At 36.8% G+C, this 16,770-nt stretch overlaps 1 protein-coding gene across 14 annotated transcripts in view; it reads right to left on the bottom strand.

Annotated features, from left to right (window-relative positions):
• Positions 1-3,034: 3,034 nt before the first annotated feature.
• The window catches only part of ANKRD44 (ankyrin repeat domain 44), a 139,911-nt gene continuing 126,175 nt past the window's right edge, over positions 3,035-16,770 (bottom strand). For 10 of the 14 annotated variants that reach the window (XM_062619676.1, XM_062619677.1, XM_062619680.1 and 7 more), the window contains 10 exons: positions 16,319-16,397; positions 15,181-15,298; positions 13,996-14,212; positions 13,155-13,242; positions 11,865-11,948; positions 10,466-10,611; positions 9,514-9,596; positions 8,328-8,410; positions 7,124-7,215; positions 3,035-4,932 (listed from right to left, as the gene is read on the bottom strand). In XM_062619676.1, coding sequence (XP_062475660.1) covers positions 4,667-4,932; positions 7,124-7,215; positions 8,328-8,410; positions 9,514-9,596; positions 10,466-10,611; positions 11,865-11,948; positions 13,155-13,242; positions 13,996-14,212; positions 15,181-15,298; positions 16,319-16,397 — 1,256 coding nt within the window. In that variant the 3' untranslated portion in view covers positions 3,035-4,666. Of the gene's footprint in view, positions 4,933-6,722; positions 6,795-7,123; positions 7,216-8,327; positions 8,411-9,513; positions 9,597-10,465; positions 10,612-11,864; positions 11,949-13,154; positions 13,243-13,995; positions 14,213-15,180; positions 15,299-16,318; positions 16,398-16,770 lie in introns of all 14 variants that reach the window. The other 4 variants (XM_062619685.1, XM_062619684.1, XM_062619682.1 and 1 more) reach the window with 2 other exon arrangements.

The following is a 16,770-nucleotide window of genomic DNA, read 5'->3' on the forward strand; positions in this document are numbered from 1 at the left end:
GCTAGCGTTGCTCACCCATGGAAGCTGCCAGTAAAAGTAACTGACCAAAAAACGTTACTGATTCTGGGGGTTCTTTTGGATTTGGGTTGTGGGGTTTTTTTTTCAGTTACAGAGGAAGTGATACTAACGGGCTTAGTAAGACAAAGGGTTGTTACATATGAGGGAAGTACACAGCAGAAAGACATACAGTTGCGTTTTCAGCTTCTTCAATTCTTAAGCCTTTCCCCATCCTTTAAAAGAAACAAAGTCTACTCAGTTTTCCAACAGTATTTGTACCATTTTTATTTGTAAAAATAACCATCTGAATGCATTGCAATAATAGTTTACAGTTAGGGTTCTTCATTACATTAACAGAGCATTCAGTAGTTGAAAAAGTTACTTAAATGTGCTTGAGAAGATTCAGGTTGAATTCCAAGTCATTCAGTGAATTGAGTCTTCTTCCTCATTTCAAATGTGACATTTACCCAAGTCCTTACACTTCAATTTACAAAAGCAAACAATAGCAACAAAATCCCACTGAAACCATCAAACAATATTTTATATTGTTTATTACAAATGTTATGCAAAATATAACACTGGCACCAGATCGTTTCACCATGGTTTGTAAAGATATATTGCACATGCTAAAGCATAAAATATAAGACAAAACCTACAAAACATAAGATATTGGCTTTAATATGTAGATCACTGCATAAGAAACGCATAAAATTACATTTTGTACAAACACTCAGATTGTCACTAGTTTAAAACGCCCTTTCCTATAACACTGACCTAAGGTTTACTTTTTGTGTAATAAGAAAGCATTTTCAGCACTGCAAAAATTATACATTATTCCTATAGAAATTTAGCATATTAATTTTCATTTCAATGCAGGTAGAACATATTAAAAGAAACACTTTATACATTCAAAGAAGGTCTGAAATGAAAATTTACTGGTAATATATTGCTTTTATAACACTCAAGTGGAAAAAAAAAAAAGACAAGTTTCACAAAACATTTCCATATTACACAAATATAAAAAGGCACTCTAATATTCCTTACATGACTAAGAATAAAAATCACAATTTTTTTCTTTTAAAATCATCCTCAAGATACATAACCAAGTTTCTCAACAGTACAATGGATAAACAATTCATTTCATGTGTTTGTTCTAACTCAATAATCTGGCAGTTATTTACTGCATAAAAGTACCAAACACATTATGGTGCCCTTTTAATAGCAATGAACAGAAATCCCCTGAGCTATTTCACAGCAATTTCAGGCAGTCCAGAGGTTGTAACTCAGTATTTATGAGAGACTTGGGACCCCATCCTGCTATGGATTCCACCTGCAGCTGTGGTTAAAACACAGGATGAAACGATCCTGCTAATACACCTGGGCAGATGGCTGGGCCTCCCCAAATAACCTTTGCTTGGTGCAGACACGTAAGTTGTCCACATACTGTAAATTGCAGGATCCAGGGTTAAGTGCAACAATTACGTATGATTACTCTCGTAAAAAGTCCACAGAAAGGCAGGGTGATTATTTACAAGAGCAGAATGACACCCATGCTTAAATACCTGCCATAAATTACAAATGTATTTCTACATGTGATAAATTATATTACAGATTAATGTACCAGCATACCAAAAAAGGGATTCTGGTAACTCACATGAGATGTGGGAGAGGCCAATACTGAGTACTTCCAAATGTCTTGCTCATGACAGTTTTCCTCCTAAATACAGCATACTCAAAACATGACTTTCACAATGCCTTAAAGATGCTAACAAATTACCTATTTCTATGATTTTGGGAATATTGCATACTTTGATCACTGTTTGTTTCAGAAAAGTTTTATCAGTTTAGATTTGATTCCTAGAAGGATCAAAGTAATTCAGTAAGCACCTATGCTTTTATAATGTTGAATACATCATTAAGAGGCAGCACTTGTTGCACTATGCAACTACCAGGTATTGCAAATATACAGAAATATTTTCAGTAACTCTGTATAATAGCAAGTAAAAATACTGATTTATTTTTGTTTTTCAAATGGCTGCTTAAAATAATACATCATCCTGTTTCTAAAGAGGACTGGTTTTCTCCTAATGAAGCAACTTCATGTAGGAGAGTGTAACTTGTGTGAGACCACTAATCCTGCCAAGGAGCCTACCTACATCTCTGGTTACAATAAGTCTAAAAGGCTGATCCTGCTATTAGATGGGTGGCAGCCATTTCCCATTTGTTTATTTGTTTTCAGTGACATCATTCCACATTAAAAAAGCAAAATTTAGGATGAAGACACCACTGAAAACTTTAAACAACTGATCTCTTATTTTCAGTGCTTAGAGTAAGGTGGTTATTGCTATTTTGCAACTTCTAAAAGGGAAAATGTTGACAAAAATCAATCAGAAGAATGCTATTCTGTGCTATCTCTGAGGAGAAAACAGGGGTTTCAGATGCTCCATCATTGTGCTGCAGAAAATAGAGAGTTGAGGGAAAAGAAATGTTCACCTTTAGAGACACTATCCCTTGTGATTTTTTGTTGTAAACTTTGGAAATCTGTTAACGTTCAAGGAAACTATTCATTTTAGGAAGGCAAAATTAATCTCTTTCCTAATTAAAGAACTGGAATCTGCCAATAGATTTTTAACAATTCAATGGAACACGGCTAAAAACAGCAATTAAAATAAAAATCCCTTACTTTTAATTTACCCTGCCAAAAGCATGTACTGAGAACGCTTGTCTCATTCTCCCAGCACATACATAGTTCTGCAGAAAGCCTGGGTGTAACACCTTGACTCCATGCTACACTACCCTTGCCTTCTCCTGTCACTGTACAGTGCTCTTTCAGTTGCCTTGCTTTTAAATGAGGGAACGTATTTTGCTTTCTGCTTTATACCAGTATAGCCTGTGGACTTAATCTTTGCATTCCATACAAGAAGACGGGCACTCTCCCAAAGTGCATCAGCCCTTCCTTTTTCTACTCAGGGTATGAGTCTTGCCTAGATTCACATTTCATTTCGCATCATGCCAAATAATATGCACAAATGCTAACTAGGAGAACAAGCCATAGGTATTTTTTCCTGGGCATTTGTTTCACTTCAAATAAATATAAACACATTTACATTAAAAGTATATGAACATATTATTTAGTCTGGAAAGAAAACCAACCCGAACTGTGGTCAACACATCAACAGTTACAAATGTCAACTTGAAACCTGCGTCATAAAATGTAAAATTCAGTCAAGACTACTCATTACCTCAAAAGTTTCTATTTTTATGGTTTAGAAAAAACTGGTTCATTATGTCACTCACATTTGAAGAAAAAAATAAAAGTAGCAAAGTCTTCCATGTAATTACTGAAGCATTTTGGTCCTCTTGGTACAGCTGATTAGTTCATGATAGCTTTTTGTTTAGTTTGGTTTTGTTTACAAAGTCTCATTCTTCCTTTTGTACATCTGTTGCAGGTGAGGGTCGTGGTCCATTTGACCTAGAAACTTTGGCAGAAGGAGTAAACATATTCACAAAGTTGACATTGCTTTAAAAGCTGGTGACAATAGGCTTTTTTAGCATGTATCTCCAATCCCTGCGCGGTACACTGCCATGTTTTCTGGTGTTTGGTAGTTCAGCTTTTGGTGTTATGCTTTCATTGCTTTACCTTTGCTCTGTTAATCCAAACACTGTTAAAAGTATTTTAAAATTTGATACTGTTTACAGTAAAAATAAGTTATTTAAGTATAGAAGAGGAAAAAAAATCCATTTAAGTTGGCAAGTCATTATCAACTTTTACAAACACCTTTACCTACACCTAATTCCTCACATCCTCAACCCCCCTTATTTTTTCTGATATGAGATTCATGGTTAATGGCTCAGGTGACAGAAACATCTAATGACCCTAATTCTGTAGTGCAAATAAACTGTATATGTTTGTGCTGAATTGAAAAAATATAAGGGCCAAGTGATTTTCATTTTATACCAGTGGTTCCACTAATATCTGTGGGGAAATAGGGTCAGACAAGTAGAATTTGGCCTTAAGAGTTAATAACTATATTTTTCTCATTGTGTGCTGCAACTAAGAACTGTGAAAAGTGCCTCTGTACGTTTAAGTGCTTAATACATGCAGAATGCAAAAGGTTTCATTTCCTGTAGAAAAGTAATACAGGTGGTTTTAAGATTTACAACTTTACCTTTGGTTTGTGTAAAACAAAAATTAATAAATCTAATTAACAGAGCCCCTGGAAGCAGGAAACAGACACACATAGGAAAGGGGTGATGCTAAAACCTATGAAAGCTATGCTGGAAATATGTCTGTGTACTAAACGTACAGCTAAAACATGTAAGAACTTACAAACAGTTCCCTGTTTATTTGTGCTGTCAAAAAGAAAAAAGGCATTTTCTCTTTTTCTACTTAAAATAAGAGGTAGAGGTTTTCCACAGGGGCACTTAGGGCCTAAAGAAAACACCAGGAATCTGAAAAGCTGCAGAACATCAATGGGAATATGTTCCAGTAAACCCCTCTAACTTAGTTATTTAAAGGCTTGATTCTTATAACACTACAAATCTTTCGATACCTACTTGTCAAGAGTAATAGCTGAGAATATGGCCTTGGGATTTAAGCTGTTTAAAAAGACAGAAATAAAGCTGAAATGAAACAATAATGAAAAAGAAGTTTCTGAATACCAAAAAGTCAAAATGTTTCAGAATCTGAATCATTTTCATTGTACCCATCCTCTGTTCCTATGTTGTTACTTAAGGGCTTATTGTAAGAGTTAATGCTACCCATGCTGGAGCCATCGCAGAGGTGTGTCCTGCCCAAATTGTCTTTTTTAAAACAAACGAAGTTGAAAGCCGTCATTGAACTGGAAGGAGAAAAAGGCATCATGGTTGCCAAAATGAGTGCCAGGCAGTCAGCCACGTCTTTGTTAGGAGCGCAAGCCAGGGCTGGCGTATGACCTGGGCACAAATGCAGACAAGGCAATGGTTAGTACGAAGGGTACTGAGAATGGCACTGAGCATTCCTCATATACATCTCTAGGTGACGTTGTAAGCGGGAGATGTATGTTCAGTTACAATCATGCCAGGCAATAGGGGTATGTTACTTACTTTAAATTAGACATGCTGGGAAAATACACACTTCATGGAGCATTCAAATCATTGTGACCACAACAAGCACTGTATTTTGAAAATCAGGCAGCAAACAGACTTCACAATATGAATAAAAGCACTTGCTAAACACAGTTCTACAGCACAGACAGTATGATGAATACAGAACACGGGGAATACAGCAAAAGGGACAGAAACTGGCTTCAGTTTCTGTGCGTATGAACAAGTCCCATTCTGAGAACAACGACTTTCATCAGAGCATGAAAGATATTAGCTTAAAAATATTTTGAAGTAAAAGCAAAGTATTTTAAAGACTGATCAGTCTTTAAAAGTTGAGTATCAGTTGAGTACTCAGAAAGCAGTTTATTTAGGAATTAGAAAAGAATTAGACTAGTACACGTGGTACTTGTTTAGCAGGTATGGCTACATGGATGTTACCCAAATTTACATTACATTGGAAGAACAACTGTATTCAGAAAGCACAGCACATGATTTAAATACAAATTAACAGTATAGAGATGTCAGTAAAACAAAGAACTGGGGAGCCAGTGAAGTTTGTCTTCACTACTATAACTTGGCTCCTGCCCTAGCGCTGCCCCTCAAGCAGCTCTTCATATATATATAAACCTTGGAAACCAGTATGCTGATTACACTTGCTGTCTATACATTTCACAGGCTGCTGTGTAGTACTCCAGCACTTTCCAACAAAGCCTGCTTTATGCTAACAGCAAACAAATTCTTTTCCAGATGGCTAAATCTTAGGTGCAGCAGCAACAGTAATTTGAGGCAGTGACCACTACTGATATCCTACTGCTTCCAGTAAGCCAAGAACACCTGCAATGTAGGTGAGTTTGGTGGACAAACCTACCCAAACTCACCTACATTGTGTAGTTTCATAGCAAACTACCTGTATTTAAGCACTGACTACAGGGTATGCATATCCTAAGTGAAGTTTCCTCTTCCACTGAGGTCCAAGCTTTACAGTTGTACTTACGCTAAGACTGTACTTAAATTTCTGTCTTTTAAACTGCATATGCAGTTGTCCCTACAAAAACTAAATATGTATAAAATTTAAACTCAATTTCTATTCATTACATATGTGCAAATTAGCTGGATCTGTATGCACAGTTTTAATGATAAAAGCTGTGGTTAGAAGCTGGTCTGGTTAATTTTTCTGTCCCCTGTCTCTAAAATGAGGTTATGGTCAGATGACTTTGGTGGATCTCATTCATGCAAGTATATCTAGGTAGCATACTCACCACTCAGTTCTTTTCATCCATTGATCTCAAATTTCTTGCAGTGATGGGTATTATTATTGTTATTTTATAGATATGGGAGATGGAGGTACTGAATTGTTACATTAATGTCAAGTATTGTAAGAAAGACTAGCTTATTTCAGGAAGACATTTTTGAAAACATTAATTTAGAAGCACAGCCCCCTAAGGGCTTTATAATGTTTGGGGAAGGACTTCATTGAGATCTGAAACAAAATTATTGGCTTTATTAACTAAGCATGTATTTTTTGAAGCCACAGTAATTTACTTGCATCTTGGATTAGGTCACACAATTGGTAAGCACAAGCTTTGATCTCAGAATGAACTAGGACACAATCAAACATATGGTGATGGTTTTCTTCCTACCCATTTAAACATGCGCTGATTGAATGCATAATCCTTAATTCTTCTGCAAGGCGTCAGAATTATCCGGTGCCACTTGCATGTTTAGGAAATTCAAGTTACCACTGCACTCAAGCATTAAAAAAGACTAGCTGTTGGCAGTACATGCAAAATGAACAGTAAAAGGGACCACTGTGATGTTTAGAATACATTTTCATATTAAAGAAAAAGTATCTTTTATTTTATTTTTTTTTAATAGGTACTCACACAGTTTTTAATAGGTACTCACACAACTCATTGTCTGTTCTTGGAGGGATAAAAGCATCAATGATGTCTATCATCAGCTTTTAAGTCTATTGCTTCTGTCTGTTGTAAAGCTACCTGCTAGGTCTACTGAAAATTGTTGAAGTATATTATTTACTTACCATTTTCATCTACTGCTAGAACACATGCCCCTTTGGCTAGCAATTTTTCCACCACCATCTTTAAGCCGTTTCGTGCAGCAATATGGAGAGGTCTACAAAAAACATAACAACTAAATTCACCTTCAATTTAAAATACTTTCTAAAAATAGTTGGGTAATACTTAAAGACAATGTTTTCCTTCTTTGGAACATTAGTCATTTGTAGACATTAAATTATATTGCAGCCTTTAAAATAATCATAATGTGTCACATCTATAAAATATATGTGCAAGACAAATATTACTTTTACATACATAAAGATTGCTTAATACCTTTCCAGTCTAAAGGCTTTCTTTAAAAATAACTCTAATTTTTTCCACTGTTTGCAGAACACAATTGAAATTTTATAGGAAAATTAATCTGACACTGAAGAAATGCCTTTGCTCCATCTTTAATTCTGGCTACTACAGACTGCTCAGAGTCATTATATTGCCTTTATATCCTTGTATTATGAATCTCTTGTTAACACAGAGCCACTGGAAATTAAAAATAACCATCGGTTTGCTTCTTTCCTGGGTGGACACCCAGTGCTCCTTTCTGGAGGCAGCTAATAGGAGAGGAAAACGAATTTCATATTGGAAGGGGGAAAAAAGAGCTGAGATGGAATGAATTCTTCTGCAAGCAGTAGATGATCTGCCACCTAAACTTGTGTTGAACCTTCTACAATGGAATTCCCCCATACTAGTCAAATAGTTGCAGCTGGAGTAAGGATATTGTTGGTTTTAACTCTCCTGATAATAGATGGCATGGATGGCAGTTGTACATAAATATCACCTAAAAAAAACTCTGAAAATTAAATGTACCACCTTAAATCTAAATAATTCATAACCCCCAAAAAAATCTAAATAATTCATAACTCAAAAAGTTAGGAAATGCCAGATGTCTACTTGCACAGTCACATGATTAACAGACATTTCGATACAGTCTTCAAATAAATGACCCCATATAATTTTTCCACCAGACCATGTATAGAAATGGCATCAAAGGAATCAAAAGTGAAAATGCAGTATGAATCTTGTCTTGTCAAGGGCAAACACTAAAAAAAAAAAAATAAATCAGAAATTGACTTTTTTGTTCAGTGAAAAAATCTGAGACATGAATTTGAAATGTGAAATTGGAATCTTGTTGTAAGTCAAGTGAACTTGAGAGGATCAGGCTATACTTACGTCTGCAATGCATTATTTTTTGCATTAATAAGGCTCTGTTCTTGTATCTTGTCAAGTATTAACAAGGCACATTTTTCATGACCCTGTAGTTGGGGGAGGGAAAAATAGTGTTAATTTGCTGAAGAATGTGAAACTGCGACAAACAAAATTCTACATATAAAAGTGAAATTTAACTCAATTTGAAATACAAAACACAGTACACAGTTTATATGGATATGTAGTAGGTGAACTGGAGGAGCTGTAAAATACCGTTTATGAAGTGCCACTGCAAGGATGCTTTAGCACATTTAGAAATTTACACATTCAATCCTTCATTCCTTATAGATGAATTCACTTCTTCAGAAGATTACTATTTCTCTTGAGAGCCATTCAATGGATTATTTATTATAACTACATTAGAACTATAGTAACATAGAGATGGTTTAATCTCAGAAATGAATACTGTACTTTCTGGGTCTTTAAAAGCCTTTGTGTTATTGATAAGCTACTGCAAAATCCCTTCAGTGTGAGAGCTCTGACAACACAACTGTGGAAATAATACAGGCCTTCTTTCTGATACTGTTTCAGCACAGCAGGTCACAGATGCTGAGCCTGCAGCCCTGGCACGTGAATAGCTGTCTGACAGACCTTGAGAATTCAGTGAGGCAGTATCCAGATTCAGTATCTGCAGAAACTGGAGTAACACTATTGCACTGGAGTTGAATCTGTAGCTCGGAGCAAACGAAAAGGCTCAGAAGAGGGAATTCATTGGGCACTTTTCTTGCAAAAACAGCAATAGGAATCAGAAGTAAGAGGAAGAAAGGGTGGGAGGAGACACCACCACCAATCTTATCAGTGCCTCTAGTTTTACTGCTACTCCATTAAGAGAAGATTTTGGGTTTCTTCCACAGAAATTGGAGAGTAACAGAAGCTATGCTGTTTACAGTGAGATCATTTGGTAAAATCTGAGAGAGTTTTCCATTACTTCTTTTAGTGTTATGTCCTTATGTTTCAGCTGTCATAAGAGGCACCCATGTCTCTCAATTTACAAAACTTTAATGCAGACTTGAGAAAAAGCTGGGAACAATGTTCTCTTCCTCGCCACAAGTTTAATCACCACATTTCCATTGCAGGAGAAAATCTTAGAAGCATAAACACACACACAGACAGTGACAAGAATAGAAGCATACAGAGATCTTCAACTTACTTTACTGCTAGCCAAGTGCAAAGGCGTATTCGACTCCTTATCTTTTAATGTCAAGTCAGCCTTGGCAATGTTCACCAAAAAGTCTGAAGTGTAGAACAGAAATCAATGGACAAACCCGACGGACAGACAAACATGTAGAAATACAGGGGAAAAAATTACTATTTCAGTATATGTGTGCATGAACGCTAATCAGTTAAGCCTTTATGTGATGTAAGCTTTATGAACATGAAATGGAAATAATGAATGAGAACAGACTAATCTTGTGCAGTTAATCAGCAAGCAAGGGCAGAGCTAATAGTTCATTCACTGTGCCCCAAACCATCAAACATGTACAAAAACATGTACATTTTGAAGTTTATTTATGAACCTCCCCATTTGCAGATCAGCAAGTTCTGCCTGAATCACCTTCTCCTGAGAACAGCTGTGGCTCCTGCTTTGAGAGGACTAAGCGGATATAAAGAATTCAGCAGCCTGTGCTGTCGAAGCTAGAGAAAAGGGAATTCTGTTAAACCAGTATGATCCTAATCTGTACACCTGTAGTATATAGTCTAGCCTGGGAAAAGCAGCTGCTGATAGCTGCCGTTTGAAGCATAGGACTTCCCATAACGGAGCAGAGGAAAAGGTTACATAATGTTTTTCACACATGCAGGTTTACTGCTCCATAAAATCAAGGGAGTAAACAAGGGAATAGAATTACTGCTCCCCTCATGCTCCTTCCAGTGTGCTCTTAGGAGGAAGTAAGACACAAATCTGTTCCTGTAAATGTTCACCAAGTCTGTGAGAAACAATGGCTGAGGAGGAAAAGAAATATATTTACGGATGTAAAAGTAGCTTCTCAGAGACAGCCACATAATTTATTTTCCTTTGTTTTCATGGGAAAAAAATGATTACTTATTTGGGATAGTCACTGCAGTAGCATTCACCCTTTGAGACAAACAGAGGATGTACTCACCTACAGCACCTATGTGACCGTTCTGAGCTGCCATCATGAGTGGTGTTTTCCCTGCGTGATCTGCAGCATTCACTTGTGCGCTGTGACTCAGGAGGAGCTGGAGGCACTCCACGTGATTTGCGAAGGCTGCTGCGTGAAGGGGTGTTCTGTGGGGAAAGTAACACGACCACAGCTGTTGCTAAGGAATGGCAATATTCCTGTTTGATTACCTGCCCATGAACCTGGAAGTGCAAGCCATTTTTAACTTATTTTCCTACAAAACTTGAAGTTATCACCATGGGAAAGCTATAGAGTAGCAGCAGCTGAAATAAGTTAAATAATAGTTACAGTCTCTGTCCTGGTGCAGTACCAATTTTAAAAACAGGGAAGCAGGAGATGGATATGATAGTGTGGAAAATCTCAGAACCTCGTATTAGCAGCATATTTATTTAACAGAGCATACTGTGTAACATGAAAAGCAGTGTAATCCTGCAGTCTTATCCATCTGATTTTACTTTTTTAACAAGCCTAAGATGGGAAGAACTATTAGAAAAGAACAGATCCATTGCTAAAAAAACCTAAAGTATTTTAAGTTATAGTCAAAGATGCTGCACAACAACAGCATTAATATAAAGGCAGAAAGAATTCGATCCATTTTGAAGGTTATCAGTTTTCACAAGGCTGAGACACTGTCTCCCTGTGGCATTTTGAGCCTGAAGCATGACTAATACAGATTAAAGTTGGTACAGAGCCCAGCTCATAGTGATACATCAGGTTTTGCTTATCAGAAAAGGTGAGATGGTCTTAGCCTCACAAGAGTTAGTAATCATCATTACTGAAGGTCTTGAATTTGTTTTAATTAAAAAATGAGTATTCCATTTTTAGAATTTCAGCAATTTTCATTAAAGATATATATATATACATACACACACACAGAGTGAGGACATTATTAATGTGACAAATTAAGGGTTTGGCTGAATGTGTATGTGTTGCTTTATCTGTACTGTTTTGCTGCACAGATGTTTTCAGTTGTGCACTCAGCGAATGCCAACATAACATTAAAGCTTTTCATGAAACACTTTCCCATGTGTACACAGTATCACTCCATTTAGCAAAGATAAACGTTTGAACATTTAACAAAGTAAACAGGTTCAGGGAAACAGCCTGCAGTCATGGATGTTCTGCACAAGGAAAATACTGTTTCTTCTGTATTCTTTTCATATGTACTATGAAACTGAGTACTTTTGTAGTATTCCTGCTTCAAGTGAGCCACCATTTAACTTTGTTGCAGTGTAAACTGCTCTCTGAAAGAGTCAGCATGGCAAGTCTTAGCTCAACCAAGATAGTTCAAAGGTTCAGAAAGAATTATGAAAAATACTAGCTGGATTTATGAAATGCATTTTGTTTAAGAAACTATTACCTTCCTTTGTCATCTTCACAATTGACAATGCTGGCATCGATGGCTCCAATGAGCAGTGATGCACAGTTCTCATGATCATTGATTCTGCCAAAGAAGAAGTATTTTCAGAAAGGTAAAACATCTTCATCTTTACCCATTTTACAATATTAATTCCCTTCACTTCCCATTAATATTTTTTACTGGTTATCCTAACATACCTTTGCCTTAATGCTTTCAGTCACATTTCTGAATATTCATCATCTCTCCACTTAACCAAACTACACCTGCTACTATGGATTTCAATCTCTAAAGCAAAGTTGATCCTGCAGTTCACTATGGTAACTCAAAAAGGTAACTGAAAGTGCTGCACAAACCTAGCATTAAAACCTTAGTATCTTAAAATCTTTTAGTTTACATGTCAAATACACATGGATCTGGAAAGCACTCGGTCAAGGCGCTTTTTTCAAAGCCATCATTTGAAATTCAGATTTCAAATACTATCTTTCAGCCACAAAGAACTTTGTTTTAAGCAGAATAAAAGCAGTGCTTTCTATATGCTTTCATGTTTTAATAAGCATAGGCATAACTCATGATAGCCACCACCTTTTTGTTGTTCATAAGTAATATAAGAACTTTGGATATAGAATTCGCCTCTAAATCTGATTGGTCCCTTTGGCTAGGATCTGAGTAAAAAGTACCAAACCTTTAAGACATGAGATTATCTCAGAAGGGAAAAAGACCATGAGGAAAATCAGACTGGAAAACACTCAGTTTAGGATGTCTTGGCAAAAGTATGGCCTGCACAAAACACAATTCTAGTGTGACAGATGCTTGTTTCGAAGTCCTTCATTAAGGCTTTGTTTCTATTGCTAAAAAAGAATCGCCTTGATTCTGACCAATATATTAACTTTCAGCTGCTGGCTTTCAAAGGAACCTCAAAAGCTCAATACATACACAGACTAAGGCACTATAGCCCAAGTCATGGTCTAAGAAAGGAAGAGCTATAAAGCTCCACCCTGTGTGAAAAAAAGGCATAGGTGTGTAATTGTCAGCAAGGGAAAAGAAACTAGAAAGGGAGCAGAAATGCAGCTATTTAATTGTAAGTTGATATTTTATCAAAAAGCTTAAATAAATGACATTTATGCCAAAATACTCTTTATTTGCCACTTTCTCAGCAGAAGCATCAGGACAATTTAATGATCAGCCTTAAAATAACCTCAAAAAAGCATGACTTTCTTCTCATACTGCTACTTCTTCCAGACATATCCTAAACCAACAGATCTGCGTTAGGTAGTGGACGTTTCTACTTACACAGCACAGTGCAATGGGGAGAAGCTATTACCATAAAATGTGCGGAAAAATTTTTGTTCCAATAGTACCTCTATGCAGTTTTCATGACCTGTAAGAGATCAGACACAGGTAATTCACTTCATTCATATTAGGTTTATACAGATTAGAATTTAATATTTGAAGTTCCAAGTTGAACACAATGTGTATATAAGTTCTTATATGATAAAATAATAAACAGATCCAAGCTAATATTAGCACTTATTGAGAAAAAAGGGAAAAACAGTCTCTCTTTTAAGGGATGTTCTGTAAGTTGCTTTATGCATCTCCAAAGATGATCTTCGTTGATGACATGGTTCAACATTGTTTAGTGGGAGGTGTCCCTGCCCATGGCAGCGGGGTTGGAACTAGATGATCTTAAGGTCCTTCCCAACCCTAACTATTTTATGATTCTATGATACTGAGAAGCTTTGTCCTCATATTTAGCAACAAGATCAGATGATCCAGTTTAGAATAATCAGTTCAGAATAGCCATCTATTCATGTGGTGTCTCACATCAATAAATAAGAAGGTGACTCCTTAAAGGAGCATTCCTGGCCCCACAGAAATCAATTTCATCATTGACATCAGTAAAACCAGAACTTCACCCTGGCCTCCTGTGACAGGGATTAGATAAACTGCAAAGCCCCTGGGAGGTAATGCTGTAATTTCCCTGGCTTCTGATCTGAAGGGCAAACAAATGCTACCTATGGAGAGCAGGTAGAGGAGAGATAATTTGCTTCTTCATTTCAAGCTTCTCAAAGTGTCCGGTTGCTTCCCTAAAACTCAGGCCACATTTGAACTAAGCCCACAGGGAGAACCTTACCATTGTAACAAGCCCAGTGCAGCGGTGTATAACCTTGATTATCTTTCAAACTGCAGTTTTCCTCTGAAAGTGCTATCTGCAGTAATTCACTCAGCCAAGTGGCGTGACCCAGAGCTGCAGCAAAGTGCAGAGGTGTTCTACCTCTGGCATCTTTACATAAAATAGATACTTCTTTCTCTAACAGCATCTGAACACACTCTTCATGCCCGGTCATAATCTGGTAACAGAAAAATGAGTAAGAAGTTGACATAATACAGATTCTTGCAGGAAATATGGAATAGGATTGATGCCTGTGAACATGAGACGGCCTGGATGGGATTCAGAAGGCAGAAATGAAAGCTCCTTTTCTCCCATGAGTACCTATAACTGATACATTGAAATACACTTGGCACTGTCTTTCAAAGGCTGGCTGTGGAAGTGACTCCACTAAGTGAGGTACAAAAATAAAGAGGAGTTTAAGACTAAGGAAACAGATGAAATAGGGGTGAAGTTCAGAAAACCTGAGTCTGACTTCTCAAAACCATGTATGAATGTGAGAGAAGAATTGCAGAAAAGCTGTTTTTACAGCTGTCCAGCTACTGTATCAGTGACCTCTTTATCATATATAAGTTAACTTTGGTGTCCTGAGTATGTTAACACACTGCTATCAATACAGAGCATTTGCCATAGCTTTTATTATGTGCTCGTAAGCTGAACTGCTCACTGCAGTTGCCAGGGAGTTCTGTGTAAGTATCACCTCTTGCATTCAACTTTACATTGGCTAAGAAGGTGACTCCCAGCAAAGATGTGCCTCAAGTTTCACTGCCTCTATTAAAAACTTGTGCTTTAGGTTATTTACACCATCTACCCAAGAAAAAGGGAGTAACTACTGGGCAGTTCTTTTAAAGAGATTATTTTCAGAATTCATAGGTGCTTGGTTCTAAGAATAACAATTGCTATTGTAAAGTGTCTAGAGCCAAGAAAAAATGGTCTAATCAGTATTTCAGCTAATCACTTGAAGCAAACATGAAAGAAAGTCAAAAGCAGAGCATTACTGAGAGTGGATCTGTCCTGCTTTTCACCGCATTGACCGTGCATGGTTATGTTTCCAATCATTTACAGTATTTCCTACGTACATTTATCTCTCTCTTTATGAGTGAGTTGTAGTCACAGTAAAACAAGTAAGAATCATAAAAATTAAGTCACCCCTCGATGTAAAGCTGTGCATCCCAGGAGATCAGCTGCATCTACAGATGCTTCTTTTTCAAGTAATAAAGAAACAGCATCAATGTGCCCATATGCCACTGCAAGCATCAGTGGGGTTCTAGAAAAACACAAAACCAAACCACTCACAGTTATAAAATTACATGCTACTTCCTAATGCTAACTTACAGGAATAGAGGGATCAGGAAGCCCTGCATTTCTCTCCATTCCTAAGCACAATCCTATTTCTTTCTCTACACTTGTCTATGTAACACCCAAGTGAAGACCTTTTGTATGAAGTTATTAAGATGTTTAACAACCAACTACCATGACTGAAATACAAACTCATTTGTAAGCCATTTACAGAGCAACATTATTCAAAACAAAATCTTTTGTCTTAATAACTGTCTTAATAACTGTCACCTCCATTAGCTTTACAATATCCAAGCATTGTGAATGAATGTTCCTGCTAGCCACCAAGATAAGAACCACCCAAAGCGTTTCTTGTGCAAGTGCTGCATGATTGCTTAAAAGGGACATGAGGAAACAGAATTTGGACTAACGTATCTTCCATTTGTTTCTGAAAGAGATCTATTCTCCTTCTATATTTAGATAGACTAATACCATTTAAAACCATATGTACAGTCAGATATGTTCCAGGCACCCCACATGAGTTTTTTAAGCTATTTAAGCCATATTTTCACTTCAGAAATATAAGTTATTGTCCCTTTACAGCTGGCATTTAATGAGAAATAGAATTTTTGTAGCAACATCTCAGATGCACGTTGTCACCTCAAATAAACATTCTGTCCCAATGCGCCAGCCTGATATACCAAGTAAACCCTGGAATGGCGATGTTTGAGAAAGAGCAAGACTCTATAGAAACATCTCATGAGCTTGTTAGTTTCTATTGAATCTGTTCCCCAGCATCTACGAACAATTGTTTAATGTATGATGCAGAGCCTAAGATTTATGTATAATCCTTTCCAAATGGCTTAGGTCAGCTGAATGTGTACTTTATAATCTCTGCCAGAATCTATAAGGGTAAGTGCAGGAATGAGTATTTCAATTTTTGGTGAGAAATCCGAGATGCTGTTTGAATCATAGAGCTGAAAAAAAACCCATCACAAATAAAACTTACTGTCCTTTGGCATCTGTCACGTCAGGGTTGTCTGCAACTTCCAACAACAACCGTAAACAAGGTGTATGGCCGTTAATGACTATAAAGGAAGAAAAAAAGGCATATTCAATTAAAATGTGTTTAATTTCAGATTTTTTTCTATTGGAATGTTTATGGATAAGAAATTTTCTTATAAACAAAATATTCCACAGTGTAAGAAACTAATATTCACACAATTGTCGTGTAACTTGTGCATGTGAAATGGTGAGCTGTTATTTCCCTGACCTCAGTAAGATAAGGATTAATTCCCTTACATACAAAAATTCCACATGAGTAAAGCAGAGACTGTGATTTTCAGTACCGAGAAGATTCTACTAAACCAGACAGCATTTCAGAATCCCACAGACTGAGCAGGCAGACAAGGCTTTTTGTGACAAGGTTTGGGACCACAGCAGGAAGTACATGGTCAAAGC

Source organism: Pezoporus occidentalis, unplaced genomic scaffold (genome assembly GCF_034315485.1).
Source record: "Pezoporus occidentalis ecotype Australia unplaced genomic scaffold, CSIRO_AGI_Poc_V1 ctg213, whole genome shotgun sequence".
NCBI lineage: Eukaryota > Metazoa > Chordata > Aves > Psittaciformes > Psittacidae > Pezoporus > Pezoporus occidentalis.